The sequence below is a fragment of the Pelodiscus sinensis genome, chromosome 1 (genome assembly GCF_052426305.1).
Source record: "Pelodiscus sinensis isolate ZL-2025 chromosome 1, ASM5242630v1, whole genome shotgun sequence".
Classification (NCBI taxonomy): domain Eukaryota; kingdom Metazoa; phylum Chordata; order Testudines; family Trionychidae; genus Pelodiscus; species Pelodiscus sinensis.
Window position 1 is genome coordinate 93,740,952 of NC_143052.1, and position 16,721 is coordinate 93,757,672.

Genomic DNA, 16,721 nt, shown 5'->3' on the forward strand with positions numbered 1-16,721 from the left:
ATGGTTTTACCCCCAATCCCCTGCTCTCCCCCCTTTTTATAATGCAGAATAGTTCAGGAAATAGTCACATCTGTCAGCAACCAAATAACATTTTAATAAAAATGCTCGCTATTTAGTAGAACATCAGAAACTGAGGGATTGAGTAGAGCAGAATGCTTGAGTATTTACAATACTGAAGGAACTTCAATGTAACCTTTGCAGTTTTAAACCTGGGATAGACTGGGATATTGGGAATTGCACCTCTTAATTACTAGTTTATATTGGCTTATGTTAGAATAATTACATGGCTGCAAGGGCACTGCAAACAAATGGCAGTAATAGCAAGTGATCTGCCACTGTTTCCCTAGTATGAAATGGACTGGTGGTTTGGGGTTCCTGTTTAAACCCTTAACTGTTTTACAACTGGTTGTATTTTTTGGAAAAAAGTAGAATAAACCATGGAAACAAAACTTCACTCCTTGAGGTGATTGATCCCTTAAGGGGTCCAGCTTGAGGCAGTTTTGGAAATGAGGAAACAAGGGAGAATAAAAGCTTTGACATCTGTATCTATCAGAATAGGATTTCAGTCACTAGCCAGAACCATTCACCAGTACAAAATTCACTTAAACAGAAACACTAGCAGATATTTAAGGGAAAAGTCCCATGCAGATCAAGAGCTTATTAGCCATTCAAGTCTCACTATCTTCCTGGTGCTGAGTTGAGATTCTTAGCGGAGCCATTTTTGTCAATGTGGAGCAGCAGAAAGCTGTGATCTTCGAACTGCATCTGCAGAAACTTCTGTGGTACTGTTTTCAGACTGGCATTGGGAGACTTAGCTTCTTTCCCTTCAGGACTGTACAAGAAAGAGGAAGAAAGCACAGTGAATGAAACTTGAGGAAATCATTATTTCACTTCCCCCAATAAAGTCCTTGTGCCTGTTTTTTAAAAAATCATTATCCTCATAAAGGGCATCTCACAACTAATTGAATGGGGGTGTCCAGGGGATTGGTGGCAGAAATGTCAGTCACTTTTATGCCTCACATAAATGCAAATAGAATTCTTAACATGGCTTTGTTTCTTATACATTAGGACTGCAGTAGAGTGCTTATCTTCAAGCCAAATGCCTGGTCCTGGGCCAAGTGCCATATGCGAACAGCACCAGAGTATACAATCTATTGCCAAATTCTTGGATATCCTCGCTAAGGGTCCTGGAGAGCTGTGCAGGCTTAATGGGATAATATATGCAAAACTAGTAAGCTTTTGAAAGGGAATAATTCATATTTAACTTTGGACTGAAAACAGCTGCTGCAATGTGGCCTTTAAGGGATGGCAGGGTGCTCTAAAATAGGTGGGCAAGATGCAGTTAGGCCCACCAAGCCACTGGATCTGGCCTGCTGCCAGGACCCTTGATGCACAGAGCAGCTATAGCCACTTTAAAGGCTGGCTGCTCTCAACTCTGGATGGGAGGGAGGGAGGAGGCTTTGTGTGCTACCCTGGTGCCCTATAAAATTTCTCTGCTCCCATTGGCCAGTTTCTGGTCAATAGGAGCTGAGAAATTTTGCTAGGGGCAGCATGTAAAACCTTTACCCTTCCTCCTCTGCCCTGAGTAGAGCTACATGGAGCAGCCTGGAACTGTTGTAGACAGGCAGGGAGCCTGCCTCAGTTTCCTGCAGGGTTGCTGGCTGGGAGCTGCCTAGGTAAGTGCCTACTAGCCACAGCCTGCTTCTGGCACCCTGCCCCTCTTGTCTCCCAACTACCTGCCCCATGTCGCCACCAAAACCCTCTGCAATCCTTTTCTCCACCTCTTCTAGGTCACAACTCCCTCCCAGGTCCTGCACTCCCCCTCCTACATCCCTCCCCAGGCCGGAATCATCTGCACCCTGTTCCCCTGCCCCAGATCACAACCCCCTCCATCTAAACTCCAGATCCCTCCACATTCTCTTGCACCCCAGTCTCCTACCACAAGCTCCCTTCTGCACCCAACCCAGACCCCCTCCATAGAAATGCAGCCCTTGACCACTTTCCAGAATCTTGGAGTAGCCCCCGTTACAAATTATTGCTCGTCCCTGCTCTAGAAATAGTGGAATACCCTTGGTGAAAATGAGTGTTTCTGAATTAACCTTATTAATTATGAATTAATCTCCTAGTTACTGGATCATATGTGAACTTACACTCTTAATTTCTGAAATCCTTAATTTCAATTAGTGTAAAACCATACAACACATGGTCAGGGGTCAAATTGGATCACTGACTGGCTTTACTGGGATTGTAGCCTGAACTCTACAAAAAGGCTAACTTGGTTACCCCCTGAAGCTTCTACAAAAAGTGTCTGCTAACAGGACCAAATATTTCACAATTTACTTCTAAATGTGCAGCATCAGTTTGTATTTTGGTTTGCCACCATATTCTCTAGTTGGTCAATGAAATTGGACTAGTGAGGCTGTCCTCCACTCAAGGTACAAGTATGTTGATAGCAAATATTAAAGATGGAACTTGTGCTGACATTTGGTTAATGTCTGACACTGTAGCATCCTGTTTTCAGAAGTTTACAAAACAAATCATTCAAGCTGGAGGTTCCCGTGCATTTTGCTGACTTTTGGAAAGCTTCAGTAAAAACAGTTAAAATATTTCTGAAAATGAGATCTAGAGAAAATGCATTGTTTTGCCCATGTTTAAAATAAATTATTGCAGCTGTTTAATTGTCTATACCATCTCCATACTTTGGTTCAGGGACTTGAAAATTGGCAAAAGCATTGATTGTCTTTGTATAAGGAATGGTTTTTCTTTTGCTATTTCCATGAAAATCCACCCACATTTTACTGCCTTTGGGTGTTTGAAAATCTGTTTGCATATACTCTGTAGAGACTTCGTAACAGTTTTACAGTTAAGCTCTCTACAGATCCGACTACTGGGTATTCCTCAGGAGTTGAGCAGGACCTTCCTTGCAATTAGAAGTTGTGGGAAGTTGTTTCACAGAGACATGGGAGATTCTCTTATAAGGGCAGGGTTACTCTTAAAACATGGTAGCAATGCAGCTGTGCTGCTATGGTGCTTCAATGAAGAGGTGTGTGCTAACAGAAGGCCTCCCTATCACCACCTGAGGTTAGGTTGGTATCATGGTGATGCTCAAAGTTGTGGGTTTTTCACACCCAGGAACAACGTAATCCCAATGCACAGTAAGAAAAGCAAATATGGTAGGCAACCAGATTGGCTTACCGGGAAAATCCTTGGTGAGCTTAAACACAAAAAGGAATCTTATAAGAAGTGGAAACTTGGACAGATGACTAGAGAGAAGTATAAATATATTGCTCGAGCATGCAGTGGAGTAATCAGGAAGGCGAAAGCACAATTGGAATTGCAGCTAGCAAGGGAAGTGAAGGGTAACAAGAAAGGTTTCTACGGGCATGTTAGCAATAAGAGGCTACATCTACAAGTTTTTTCTGGCAGAAAATATGCTAATGAGGGACTCATTTCCATATTTTCTACCATTTCTTTTTTGCGCAAGGGATTTTTGTGTAAAAAGAAGCCGTGTGGACATTTCCTTTTTGCGCATAAACCCCATTCCCAGAGAGACATAAGGATCTTGCACAAAACCTTCTGAGCTCTCTTCCGGCCCTTGGTTTCTATGATTCTATAATATACACACATGGAAGTTTATATAGACCTTGCCTTGTGATCTTGTTTCCTCTGCAGATACCTGAGTCGTGAGGAGAAGAAGAAACAGCCAGACTGAAATGTAGAGGGTGGAGTAATCAAGTTGAGGGCATAACTGACTGCAGTAGGGAACAGAGAGGCTCCAATAGAAAAGGAGTGGAAGGAGAGGAGACTGTGAAACTCTCAGTTCCAGAGTCTCCACATTCCTATGCTATTTTAACAACTAGCTGTGAAACTCACTGACAGTGTTTCATCCCCCTCTAGTGGCTTGTCCTCATAAAATGATGAGGCAGAATTTGCTGTGGATTTAAATGTCTCTCCCTTGCTGATGCCCTGACAGGGTCAGCAAGGTTCCATATGAAGTTGCCCTCCCACAAGCCTAGGAAACCACACTGAGGTTGCAAAGTCAAGCTCTCAAAAGTTAGGAAATGCCCGAATTAAAGCTCTCTCCGCAACTTTTAATTTGACCACCTTGTGTATATGCATTAGATGACAGTTTTTTTAATTATGTGATCACATCCAGGGGCTCTTTTTCCACAGAACCCTTGCTTCATTCACTGCACAGGATGGAACTACTCCGAGAAGGAACCAGGGTTGTGAAGAAGGCTGTTGCCTGCAGGACCCCTCCCTCGCTGGCTGCAATATGTGGAAGGTATATGTTGAATGAGGCATGAAACTTGAGCAAGAGAGAGCGGCTTTGTGGTTCAAGTGGTTAAGTGAAACCTTTAGTCCTGCCAACAGGGAGGGCAAAGGGAGCAGTTACCCCAGGGCCTGGAGATTCAATGAAGGGTGGGGCCCTTTAAATTGCTGCCGGAGTGCTGCACCACATGCTCTGTGTGGTGCTGAGAGCTTGGGGAGAGACACCCCATGCTCCAGGCAGTGTGAAGGGCTGGCTGCCCCATCCCCACTTCTGCCAGGAGTCTGCAGCTGCTCCCTCCTCCCCTTGTCCAGGGGCCCATGTAGGCTGCCCACTGGCCTGGATACCCTGGATAGTTGGATTCTATTGCTGCTTCTGCCTGAATTCCTGTATCAGGCAGGAAGGTCACTATGGGGCATTTCAGGTGGCCACCACTTGTGTTTCTCATTGTCAGCCCAGCTTGAGACCTTTAGTTCCGATTTGCAAATGTACGCATCATTCAGAACTCCATCTGAAGCCAGTGTGAGCTTTGCTCTGAACACAGCATGCTGTAAAAATGCAGAGTCCTTTGAAAAGTCAGGCCAGAAGCATTGTGGGAACCCATCATTAGTGGACATGTTACAATTTTGACCTTAAACCTGGATGTGCCTCATTTTCCTCATGTTTGAAATGGAGATAATATTTGCCTCCCTCACAGGAAAGCTGAAGATAAATTGTGAAGCATTTAAATATTGCAGCAATGAATGCCACTGGAAAGTCCCTAAGGACATTAATTCTGTATGCCAAGCAGGATTGGGACAATGTACAATAAATAATGCTTAGAGCCACACACCGTATGAAGAGAAGCAAACAAAATAGAGACTAGCTGCTCTTTCAATGAGCATTATGTCTTGTTTTGCACGGACTGAGGGAAAAGTCGTCTAGAGGAGGGGAGGGGAGAGAGAAAGCACATAATCATGTAATAAAGATTGTCACAATGCAGTTGCACAAGGGTCAAATTTGGTTGCACAAGCAATCTTTCTTCTGGCATTTCTGAATTTTTCAGTACTTTGCAAACTTAATGTTTTAAATATAAAAAACAGGACTATGTAGCACTTTAAAGACTAACAAGATGGTTTATTAGGTGATGAGCTTTCGTGGGCCAGACCCACTTCCTCAGATCAAATAGTGGAAGAAAATTGGCACAACCATATATACCAAAGGATACAATCACCTAATAAACCATCTTGTTAGTCTTTAAAGTGCTACATAGTCCTGTATTTTGTTTCAGCTACACCAGACTAACACGGCTACATTTCTATCACTGTTTTAAATATAGTTTTGTGTGTAACTGTTGCATTGAAAGACTTGAAAGTCTGAAGAAGGCTGAAAACAAATGCAGTCTGCTACAATACTACTTGTTTTAAACTCAGTTCTTCAAGCGTTTGTTCATATCAATTCCAATCAGGTGTGTGCGCGCAAGTGTGTACAGCAGCCAGATTTTCCCCCTAGCAGTATCTATCAGTCAGTCTGTTTGTCCTTTGGAATAGCATCTTTCTGACTCTAACTACAGGGCCCCCTCAGTTCCTTCTCAGTGATGGTTAGCTGGAACATCCCTTGCTCTTGTCTTGACAAGTAATTTGGCAGAGTTCTTGCAAGTAATTAGCTTACTGTTAGTTTAATCAGTTAACTTTTCTTTGGGCTGAAGTTCCCCCTCCATTGCTCTCATGGCATGCCGTGGTCTCCAGGTTTCAAAACCCGTTGTGACAAGTGTATGCCCAGAAGTGATCCACACACTGTGTTTGAAGTGTTTAGAGGAGAAGCACGAAAAAGATTGTTGTAGGAGCTGTCAGGGGTTCTACCCCAGAATGTTGAAAGAGCACTGCCTGAAGAATTTACTCTTGCATTCTGCCCCTGGGCCAGCAAACCCTGGGCTGAGCACCACCACCTTAGTATGGAGCGCTTGTCCCTATGGGTACAGGAATTGATGTTAAGGAAGAATTCGACTAAGGACTCCTGGCACTGCCATGACTCCATGGGAGTGGCTCCCATGCCTCAGGCAGGCACCATTTGCAATCTCCAGTGCAGCAAAAGAAGAGACCAGAGAGGGCCAATTCCCCAGTCTAAGGAGCCAGCCTGACCTCCTTGGCCTCACCACTTAAACAGGTTGCATTGACTCCTGCCCTGGTTTGGGGGGGGGGGCTGTTTGAGTCCTGACCTGCTTCACACTCTGACCACAAGTCGAGAGCCACACCTCCCATCTATGCCAGTGACCTTTGAGGAGGCGCAGGACTTGCTACATCCCATGGTGCCATTCTTCCTGCCTAGATGAGAGAAGTTGCTGGTACTGACTGCTTCCAAGGCATCCTCAAGGGAGAAACCGGCCACAATGGTCCCCATCCCTGGAGCACCATTCCTGGCTTGGGTGCAGGTCCAGGCTCTACGTTGCTCCCCTAGTCTACAACGCAAACTGTTGGTACCATGAAGCTCTGTTCCTCTGTGGTCATCCTTCCTGGAGTCAGAGATGGGTCCCTACTCGCCCCGCAGCAGTAAAAGGGGAAGGTCATGGTTGAGAAGGGACTATCAGCCATATCCAGCACCAGGGCTTGCACAATGGCAGCCCCTGGCACAGTGGCCCTTTTGGATGCCCTTGGACCTTTCTTCAGGGTCAAGAGTGGAGCCAGGGGTCCCACCCCAGAGCTACATTGATAGTGTTGGCTACCTTCATATTCCCTCCGCACCAGCTTTGAGGGTTGGGCGGGGGGAATCTATTGAATAGCCAATGCCAAGATTCCAACATCTGGAGCACAGCCTCTAGCACCAGCGCTGTCTACCCTGGCTCCAGTGGTTCTGGCTCCCGCAGTGGTAATCACAGTGCCCCAGCAGCTCGGGATGCCGCAAAATCCCCTGGGTGCGGAGGGAAGGGAACTTTTCGCCTGCCCTTTATTGTCCTCATCTGCAGGTGAGATGGTGACAAGGCAGCTTGGTGGCTCCAACACCAGAGGACAGCAGAGTCTTCCAGCAGTTGCTGTAGCATTTGTCCCCATGCTGAGGCAGTGGTGGAGGATGCAGATCCAGTGGTGGGCGTTCTCGCACTCTTACTTCGCATCCGCTTGCCCTTTAATTAAAACAGTTTCTGACACTACAAGGATGTTGTGGCAGACCCCAGCTTCATTGCCACAGACAGCCAATCAAAACAAAAGACCCTGCTTTGTGCCTTCAAATGGGTATGAGCATTTGTATATGAGCAACTTCTGGATTCCCTGGTGGTAGGCGCAGCTAACCAATGTGAGCACCAGGGCTACCAGGCAGGGCTGTCCCTAGTAGTTCTAGTGCTGTGTGCAGTCTGAACACATGCACCCCCTTGCAAGGAGGGATGACTGCTCCACAGGGGGAGAGAGAGGGGCTCTCCACAAGAGGGGGCCATATTTAAGGGCTTGCAGAGCCAGGCCAAGGGAGCAACCCCTTAACTGTGGGGGGCAGTAATAGAGCAGGGAGACAGCAGGGTTTGGACCCCGTCTTACTTTCTCATCCCAGCTATCCCCCTTTTACCCTGCCTTTTCCCATATCACATCAAACCACTGGTGGGTGCGCCACACCATAGAAAGGAGATACCTCCTCCAGTTTTCAGCCCTCTTACCCTTCCACCCTCCATCCTGGTCCCTTTTCTGGGACTGTTCTCACAAGAAGTCCATGTACAGGAGATGCACTCACTTCTCTTGCTGGGAGCAGTGGAAGAGATTCCTCAGGAGCTGAAGGGTGTAAGGGTTTCTATTCCCAGTATCTTCTAACACCAAAAGGCAAATGCCCATCCTAGACCTGTGCAAACTCAGCAGGTTCCTGAAGAAACTGAAGTTTTGATGGTTTCTTTGGCCTCCTCCATCCCTCCTTGGATCAAGGGAACTGGTATGTTGCCCTCTATTTAAAGGATTCTTCTTTTTACACAGCCATTACACTGTCTTAAAGCAGATACCTCAGGTTTGTGGTGAACAACCATGACAGCCAGTTCACAGTCCTCCCATTTGTCCTGTCAGCAGCACCTCGAGCGTTTACCTAGTGGGACAGTCATGGTTGTGTTCGGTACCTGCTGCTTGTGTAGGATGTTCCTGTAACTCAATGACTGGCTGATGAGGGGCAATTCCAGAGCTCAAGTGGAGGCACAAGGCAGCTTCATAAGAACAAGATTTGACGAACTGGGTCTTCTCCTGAACAGGGTGGGAATCTACACTGTCCTTGGTTCAGTGCATAGAATTTATTGGAGCAGTAGTGGACTTGACATAGGCCAGGGTATGTATACCTCCCAGAATCAAGGTTCTATGCCCTGGGCAATGTTATTCGAACCTTGAGCAGTTCCCTACTCCCGCAACAAGGAATTGCCTGGAACTCCTTGGCCACTTTTATGTATGTAGTGCAACATGTCATGCTTAGACTCCATCCACTCCAGCTGTGGCTGGCCTCAGTGTATCAGCCAGCCCAGGACAATTTGGACAGGAGTGTGACTCTGTTTCGCCCGCAGGTACTGTGTGCAAGGATACCCTTCACCATTCCTCAGCCATCCATCTTGATAGTGACAGATGTATCAACCTTGGGCTGGAGAGCACATGTGACAGACCTCAGGACACCAGACCTCTGGTCTCAGGCAGAACGCGCTCTCCACCTCAGTGTCAGACCTGAGAGCGGTTTGCCTAGCATGCCAGACTTTCTGAGCCTGCTTGGCAGGCAGAGGGGTACCAGTTATGACAGACAACACTAACAGCTATGTGCTGTATCAGGAAACCAGGGTACATGCTCCTCTACCCTGTGCCTCAAGCTGGGACTTTAGAGCATTCTCTATCCCTTCAAGCATCGTACCTCCTGGGAGTACAGAATGAGTCAGCAGACTATCTCAGTAGGTTGTTCCATGGCCATAGGTGGTCCTTACACACAGACTCCATCTTCCACCAGTAGGGCTTTTCCCAAATAGACTTGCTCACAGTACATTGCAACAGGAGGTGCAAACAGTTCTGCTCCTTCCTGAATCACAGCCTGGGCTCCAATGCAGACTCATTCCTCCTCCCATGGAGAGGCCGTCTCCAATACATATTTCCACCCCTCCCTCTCATTCACAAGATGCCCCTAAAGACATGGACGGTATGAGCATTGGTGATATTGAGAGCTCAAGCCTGGCCCCACCGACAGTGGTACACATCTCTCCTGGAAATGTCAGTGAAGCCCCAAGCACCTTGCCGCTCTTCCTAGACCTGATGACTCCAGCACCTGAACCTCGAATCGCTGCACCTCACACTGTGGAAGCTCCGTGGCTGAATCTGTTGGAGCTCCCCTCCTTCCTACCTGGCCAAATGGAAGGGATTTTCAATCTGGCATAAGACTGTCTGTCTCCATTTGTGTGTATTGAGCTTAGATTGGAACACCTTCTCCATCTTCAGCAGCAGGGGCTGTCCATGTTATCCATAGGGGTCCAGGTAGCCACCATTTTGACCTCCTATCTAGGTGCAGAGTCTTTGCCAGCCCTGTGCTCTGCCGTTTCCTGAAAGGTCTCGACAGGCTATACTTGCATATCTGACAGCCAGTTCCCGGCCTGAGACTTCAATCTGGTCTTTTGCAGACTAAAGGGGCTGCCTTTTGAGCCTCTGGCAATTTGCTTCCTGCTCTAGGTCTGGTACCAAGTGGCATTTTTGGAAGTGATAACTACAGCCAGGAAGGTGCCTGAGCTCAAGGCCCTAACAGCAGAGCCTCCAGACACAGTGCTTGATTAGGAGACTGTTCAGCTCAGGCCACTCCCAGCTTTCCTCTGCAAGGTTGTCTCCCAATTTCATATTAGCCAGAACATCTTCATCCTGGTGCTCTCTCCTAAGTGGCAAGGGAGCGAAGGCTCTGCTCCTCAGACATTTGCAGAGCATTCGCCTTGTACACTGAAAGAACAAAGTCCTTCTGGAAGTCCAGTCAATGGTTTGTGGCTGTGGCAAACAAGATGAAAGGTCTTCCAGTCTTCTCTCAAAAAATTTCATCCTGGATCACTGAGTGCCATAACCTGCCAGAGATGTCTGCTCTGCCCCACCCCCAGCATATTCCACTAGGGCACAAGTTCTTCAACAGTGTGCCTGGTGCAGGTTTCCACCCAGGAAATAGGCAGAGTGATGAGCTGGTCCTCCATGCATACTTTCACTGCATGTTATGCAGTTACCCAGTAGGCCAGAGATGATGCAGCCTGTGGTAGTGCCTTGCTCCAGGAAGTGAACACCTGAACTCGGACCCCACCTCTGAGACTTAGGCTTGGGAGTCACCTGACTGGAATTGACACACACAAACTCTCGAAGAGGAAAAAACGGTTACTCACCCTTCCATCATTGTTGTTCTTTTGAGATGTTGTTTGTGTCCATTCTAATACCCACCCACCTACCCCTTTGTTGGAGTAGCCGGCAAGAAGGAACTGAGGGGATGACAAACTGGCAAGCCCTATTTTGACCACCATTCTTGGGGGCACCAGGACCAACTGACCGGATACTGCTAGGAGAAAAATCTTCCAGCTACTGCGTGCGCACATGCTCACACCTGAACTGGAATGGACATGAATGCCACATCTCAAAGGACTAAAGTTACTAGGTGAGTAATGTTTTTATGCAGATGATCACATGGCTAGCTTCCATCTCCATCCTAGCCTGCTTGTAGAGTTAAGCAGCATTTACCCCTTCCTGCTTTCACCCTCAGTTCAACTCCCTACCTACCTTTGGTGACATAGAGATAGAAGAAATCACAGTAGAAGATGGTCTGTACCACCCCAGAAACCACAGCTATCTGGTCATAGAAGTTCTCAGTGTGGTAGCGCCAGATCCAGTTCGCAAGGTAGAGTGCACGATAGAGACCCAGGAAGAAGAGGTAGTGGGTCGTGATGGTCTCTGCCTCTCCTGTCTTACTGATCATGAAGAGCTGAGGAAGGATGGCCACTGATTCCAGGTAGATGGAGAAGGTCCAGAGGATCTGTGGGAAGTGAGAAATAATTCAGAAGAGAATCTTTACTGGCCACTTAATTTCAGTAGCCCTCAAAGGCTTCACTCTGGAATCAGAGCTTGTTGTGCTGTTTGCATGGCATGAACTGTCAGTGCCCCAAATCGCTTATTTTAGTATAAGTAGTAACAAGTAAGCATAGCAAATAATGAGAAAAGGAGGATGAGGGTAACAGTGCTACCCTCTTTGCCTAGGCTGAAAATGCCGTTTTATGGTTCTGAATCATTAGATCATCAGGTGGGAGAAGGATATTTAAATACATAACTCAGCTGTTCCCACTGGCCCTTTGCTTATTCAGACATGCCCTGTTGAATACAGGTGCCAGTCTCATTTCATTTCCCTGTGAAGGGGGAGGCTCAGTTCTGAAAACCACTATCCTCACTGGTTTCGGCTGGTTTCCTTGTTAGTAATATTAGCTGAAAGGCCAAAAATTGAATTGAGTTATGGAGAATGAACCTTTAGACCACTCACAGGGTATGTCTACACTACCCCGCTAGTTCGAACTAGGGGGGTAATGTATGCATACCGAACTTGCTAATGAAGCCCGGGATTTGAATTTCCCGGGCTTCATTAGCATAAAGCCGGCGCCGCCATTTTTAAAAGCCGGCTAGTGCGAACCCCGTGCAGCGCGGCTACACGCGGCACGGGCTAGATAGTTCGAACTACGTAGCCATTCCGAACTATCTGTACTCCTCGTGGAATGGCTACGTAGTTCGAACTATCTAGCCCGTGCCGCGTGTAGCCGCGCTGCACGGGGTTCGCACTAGCCGGCTTTTAAAAATGGCAGCGCCGGCTTTATGCTAATGAAGCCCGGGAAATTTAAATCCCGGGCTTCATTAGCAAGTTCGGTATGCATACATTACCCCGCTAGTTCGAACTAGCGGGGTAGTGTAGACATACCCACAGAGAGAAATAATTAGCTTCTCTACAGCTTTAGCTGAGAGTCAGCTGGCTTTTAGCTCATGCTGAAGAGGCTCCTGCACTAAGTTCCAGAGGTCCTAAATTTGGTTCTGCCTGCTGGCATTACAAGTGGTGGCTCATCCAGGATTTCAGCTGGAATGTCTCTGAAGCTTGGGATGCACTTCCTCAGCTAGAGGAAGTATGTAATCTACACATCTATAAGGTGTGGTTCACTGTCCCATCTGGTGGCACTTAGACCACTCACAGTGAAGAAGAACCCTCTGTAGCAAGGGTGGGCAATAAAATGGCAGCAGTTCGCCAGTGTTAGCCCTGGTGAGCCTCTGCTACTATATTTATCTGCATATTTATATTTATATTTATTTAGGGTTAGTACGTCCAGGTCAAGGCAGAAGCATGTGTGAAGTGAGGCTGCAGAAACTTGAACAGGGGTATGTCTTGTCTGTCTCTGAAGAATTCCAATCTGGCCCCCTATCTTCACAAAATTTACTTCCATGCTCTGTTGATCATGCTAACTCCCAATTGGTTTCCACTAAGTGGGTATCAACCTTTTTCCTCCTCCTGTCCTGTCAGGTTTCATATTTCCTTACCTCTAAGGGGGTAAAGCTGTGGTTCTCCAGAAAGGACAAGCCTGTGACAGGGACCAAGAGGAATTCCAGACGAAAGGAGTCATGCTCTCTGTCAAATGTTTTGTGGAACTTCATGTAGATCATATACACTGTGATGTAGGCACACACCAAGAAAATGACCTGTGGAGGTGGGAAGAGTGAAATAGCAAAAAAGTTCTTTTGAAAGACATTTACTTTACCTCCTATTGTCTTCTCCACTTAAAAGGGACTGGCTTACTTGCTTGCCTAGCTTAAGTGCTGCTTTTAAGCCGCTGGTGGGGTGGAAGTTAGAATTCTGGGCTGCCCCTTGGAAGACCTAGGATTGATTCCCATCTCTGTCACTATTCCTCCTGGGGATGCTCTAGTGACTGCGCTGCATGACCTTAGGAGTTCTAGCTCCTGTATTACCATGCAGAAGACCAGGTCTGTCTTCTGGCTACTTTAGGCCTGAGAGGAGGTCTTGGTATTAATGCTCCTGCTGTGCAGGAGACCCAGGTCTGAAACCCAGTCTCCTGCTTCTGGATTTGGTAGGCACTAACAAGGCAATGGAATCAGCTTGTTGGAGCTGGTGTCCATGGTGAGTGGACTGTTGTCATTTGTCTCTGGTCAGTGGAGGAATGGTGTCTATAAAGGACAGTTTTATCCCTTCCCTGCCAAAGGGAAATTAACAGTAATTTTGGGGGGCCTTGTAGAAAGTTCTCCCCAACATTTAAAATCCAAAATTGGTGAATGTCTACCATCACCTCCTCCAACTAACTACAATGAGGAGACTATGGGGTTGCTTGAAGTAGGGCTTCTGCAATGGCTCCCTGCTGTTACCTTCATCACGGTGTTATAGACTGAGATGAAGATGGTGAACAGGTCAAGATAACGGGTCGTGAAGACAAGAGCGAAAAGGATCTGGCTCTTCCCGGAGATACCTACACATCAAAGGAAGGAATGGGAGATAAGATGGGTGAGAGAGGAAAAGTTTGGAGATGCGAACTGTTGTTGAAAACTCCATGTGCACATGCCCCCTCTTCTCTTGTGAGTAACAGTTCACAACAAAAAAAAATCCTTCAGCCTCATTATCTGGTTCTGTTGTTGTGTTTGTAGGACAATAATGGTTATATGAAGTGGACAGACAGGCAATCCTACAAGACAGAGAGATCCCCACCTGATACCCAAGAAAGCAGCTACGTGTACAGTCAAATGAGTTCACTGAACTAAAATGAAAATTGACGGAAAGAGAAAATAGCTGTTGCCATTAATATTTGACTAGACCCATGTTTTCCCTCTCTGCTTAAAGTCATGCTAAAACTAGTGGGCAGGAGCTCAACAGAGCCATGCATGGCCCAGTAACTGATCACTTGGTCCCGACCTACTAGGGAGTACACAGAGCATCACTAACCACCCTGTGTGAGATCAAAGCAGTGCAAGTGGAGAATGGGGCTGAATTACTACGGAGGAGAGACAGAGCCAATGTGTTTAAAAACATTTATCTTGTGTTGTGTTAATTGAGCTTGGCACGGGTGAAACTTGCCAGATTGACAGAACAGGTCTTATGTGGGCAGTGGCAGGTCAGGATTCCCCTGACGCCACCTCTAATAGGGCACGTTTCCTTGCAGGGCCACCATAGCGAGTGGGCTCCGAGGTCAGCACCCAGATGATAATAGCTTTCAGCCGCCAGTGAACTTTGGGGCAAAGCTGAGGAACACTAATGAAGGGGTTGGGCTATGGAGGTGAAAGGATAATGAAGACTCCAGGAATTAGAACTCTACGTTCCGCCTCTTTCAGCAGCCCAGAACTTGTTAATGCTAAAACTGTTCCCTTTCCTAGTACCCAGGGTCATCTTCTTGCAAAGAGCAGCTCAGCTGGGAGAAGGGGAGGCTCCCTGTTAGCTTCCATGGCCTAGCACTTATTGCAGGGGAAAGGACATTACAGCTCAGTTCTGTTCCCAGCTCCGTCATGCACTTGCTTGGTGACCTCGGCCAAGTGGCTTCACCCCTTTCTGCCTGGGTTTCCTCATTTGTAAAATGAAGCTAAACCCCCCTTGCAGGGTTTTGAGGCTACAGGAAGGTTTGTAAAGTGCTTTGAAATGCTGAGAAGGTACAGGGTATTATTACAGTTACTCTGTATCATCTGGCCTGCAGATGCAGCTCCGGGAGTAGGGGGGAGGGCCAATCTTTTATTGCCTGGAATGTTACACCCCTGCAATTCGGTTGCCCTTTAGCAGGGTATGTCTCATAGCCTCTCTTTGTTTCTTTTGCCTAGAAAGGTTTTTACAGCTGCACGCGTGCTAACCCCTCCTTGCCGTTCTCCGTACCCAGAGACAACAACTCTTAGTTATTGCCACCCTAAGATAAGCAGCACTTGTGCTCGGAACGAATGCATTTTGCCGCTCACTGCCACATCACAGCATCCTCCCCTCAATCCACATCTCTGTCCCGCCTTCCAACGGAAATAATACCGAGCTGGGATGGCTTTGCTGGCCCCTGTGTATGTGTGTAAGGGGCCTAATCTGGGACCCACATAAGGGGGGGAAGGAGGAAGATAGGGAAGAAGTAGTAAGATGGCAGCATGGAAGAGATGGAGAGAGGGAGATTTAATTCTTCCTAGGAACCCATTTATGGAGGGCACAGAGACTGCTTCTAATTCGGGAGCTTTTGAGTCTCCCCACTCACTACCCTTACCTCATCTCCCCATTGTCTTCCGTTCAACAGCCAAAGCCACTTGGCTCCTTCCTTCCCAAACATGCACCCGCACACATGCACACAATTGTGGGGGAGAAAACTCACCAGCACAGGACTTGGATCTCCAGATCTTGACCAGTAATATGATCATTGCCAGCAAATGGGAGACATCTCCCAGGATCCGGAATATATTCATTGCTCCAAAGAATTTCCCAGGGGCAAACTAATCAGTGTGGTTTTGAATAGCAGGGAAGGTTGGGTTGTTCGCTTGGTTTCTCCCAAGAGAGTCTCTCTGCTACCTGGTAAAACTCTACAGTGAATCTTTTCCTTTTTCTTTCCTGGATCAGTTAAACTCTCCCAATTAAACTTTCTTTCTCTGGGAGTATGAAGTCCCCTGTTCTTGTCTCCTGGCAGCTGAGTTAACTCTTGCTTTCCTAGCATAAAAACTTTCTCCAGTAATATTTTTGTCTCCAGAATGAATTGGACCCCTCACTCCTTCTCCTAGTGTACTTAATCTCAGTTCTATGAGACACAGTTTCTACCTACTCTCTGATCTCCCTGCAGCCCTCTTCCTCCCGTGTGCCAGTGCAAAGTAGGGGATTGTTCCCCAGAATGTCCCACCCTGCCCAAGTCTGCTTAGCTGTCCTAGTGCAGGCATGGGGTGACGTGGCTCCTGTCTGCATGGGAAGGGCGGAGGAAGAGGCGGGAGAAACTCAGCTGAGCTCTTTTCTTTCTTTTTCACCACTTCGTCTTCTCAAGTTACAAGCCGAAAATTCCTTAAAGGGGAAAAGGCAGATGGAAATGATCAGCCCTTGTCAGAGGCCTAGAACCTTTAGAGATGGAAGAGATCCATTAGGTTGCATCATGTTCTTACCCTGGTCTGAACAGGGCAAGTTGTTTCTTGCAGTACAGTTTCTGAGGCTTTGTTCTGTCTAATTTTAAAGGCCTGCAGAAGTGGGTTTTGCCTGAGTGCCATTAGCAGGTTATTTCCCCCTCTGACAGAGGTCACTGGTGGGAAAAGTGTCTTGCCATTCATGCAGAATCCCCCTTTGCTCAGTTTTGTCTCTTTAGTCACCTGTGGGCAGAGTGTTTAGAATGTGGCAAGTGGAGTGTTACGTGCCTGCGGTGCTAGTAGTGTGGTGATTATTGTCTGTTGCTTCTCATTGTAACTTCCTGATTCATTCCCCCTCTTGCCCTGGTGCTGCTTCCCCTCACGAATCACAGAGTTTAGAAGGGACCGCAAGGGTCTCCTCGGCTGTGTCTGCACTG

General features: G+C 47.2%; 1 protein-coding gene across 1 annotated transcript; it reads right to left on the reverse strand.

The window, feature by feature from the left end:
* Positions 1-71: 71 nt before the first annotated feature.
* KDELR3 (KDEL endoplasmic reticulum protein retention receptor 3) lies at positions 72-16,145 on the reverse strand. Its single transcript, XM_006118956.5, has 5 exons — positions 15,558-16,145; positions 13,600-13,700; positions 12,763-12,921; positions 10,975-11,227; positions 72-832 (listed from the first exon to the last, which is right to left on the reverse strand). The coding sequence occupies exons 1-5, from the start codon at positions 15,646-15,648 to the stop codon at positions 792-794; spliced, it is 645 nt and encodes a 214-aa protein (XP_006119018.1). The 5' UTR covers positions 15,649-16,145; the 3' UTR covers positions 72-791.
* Between the last annotated feature and the right edge of the window lie 576 nt (positions 16,146-16,721).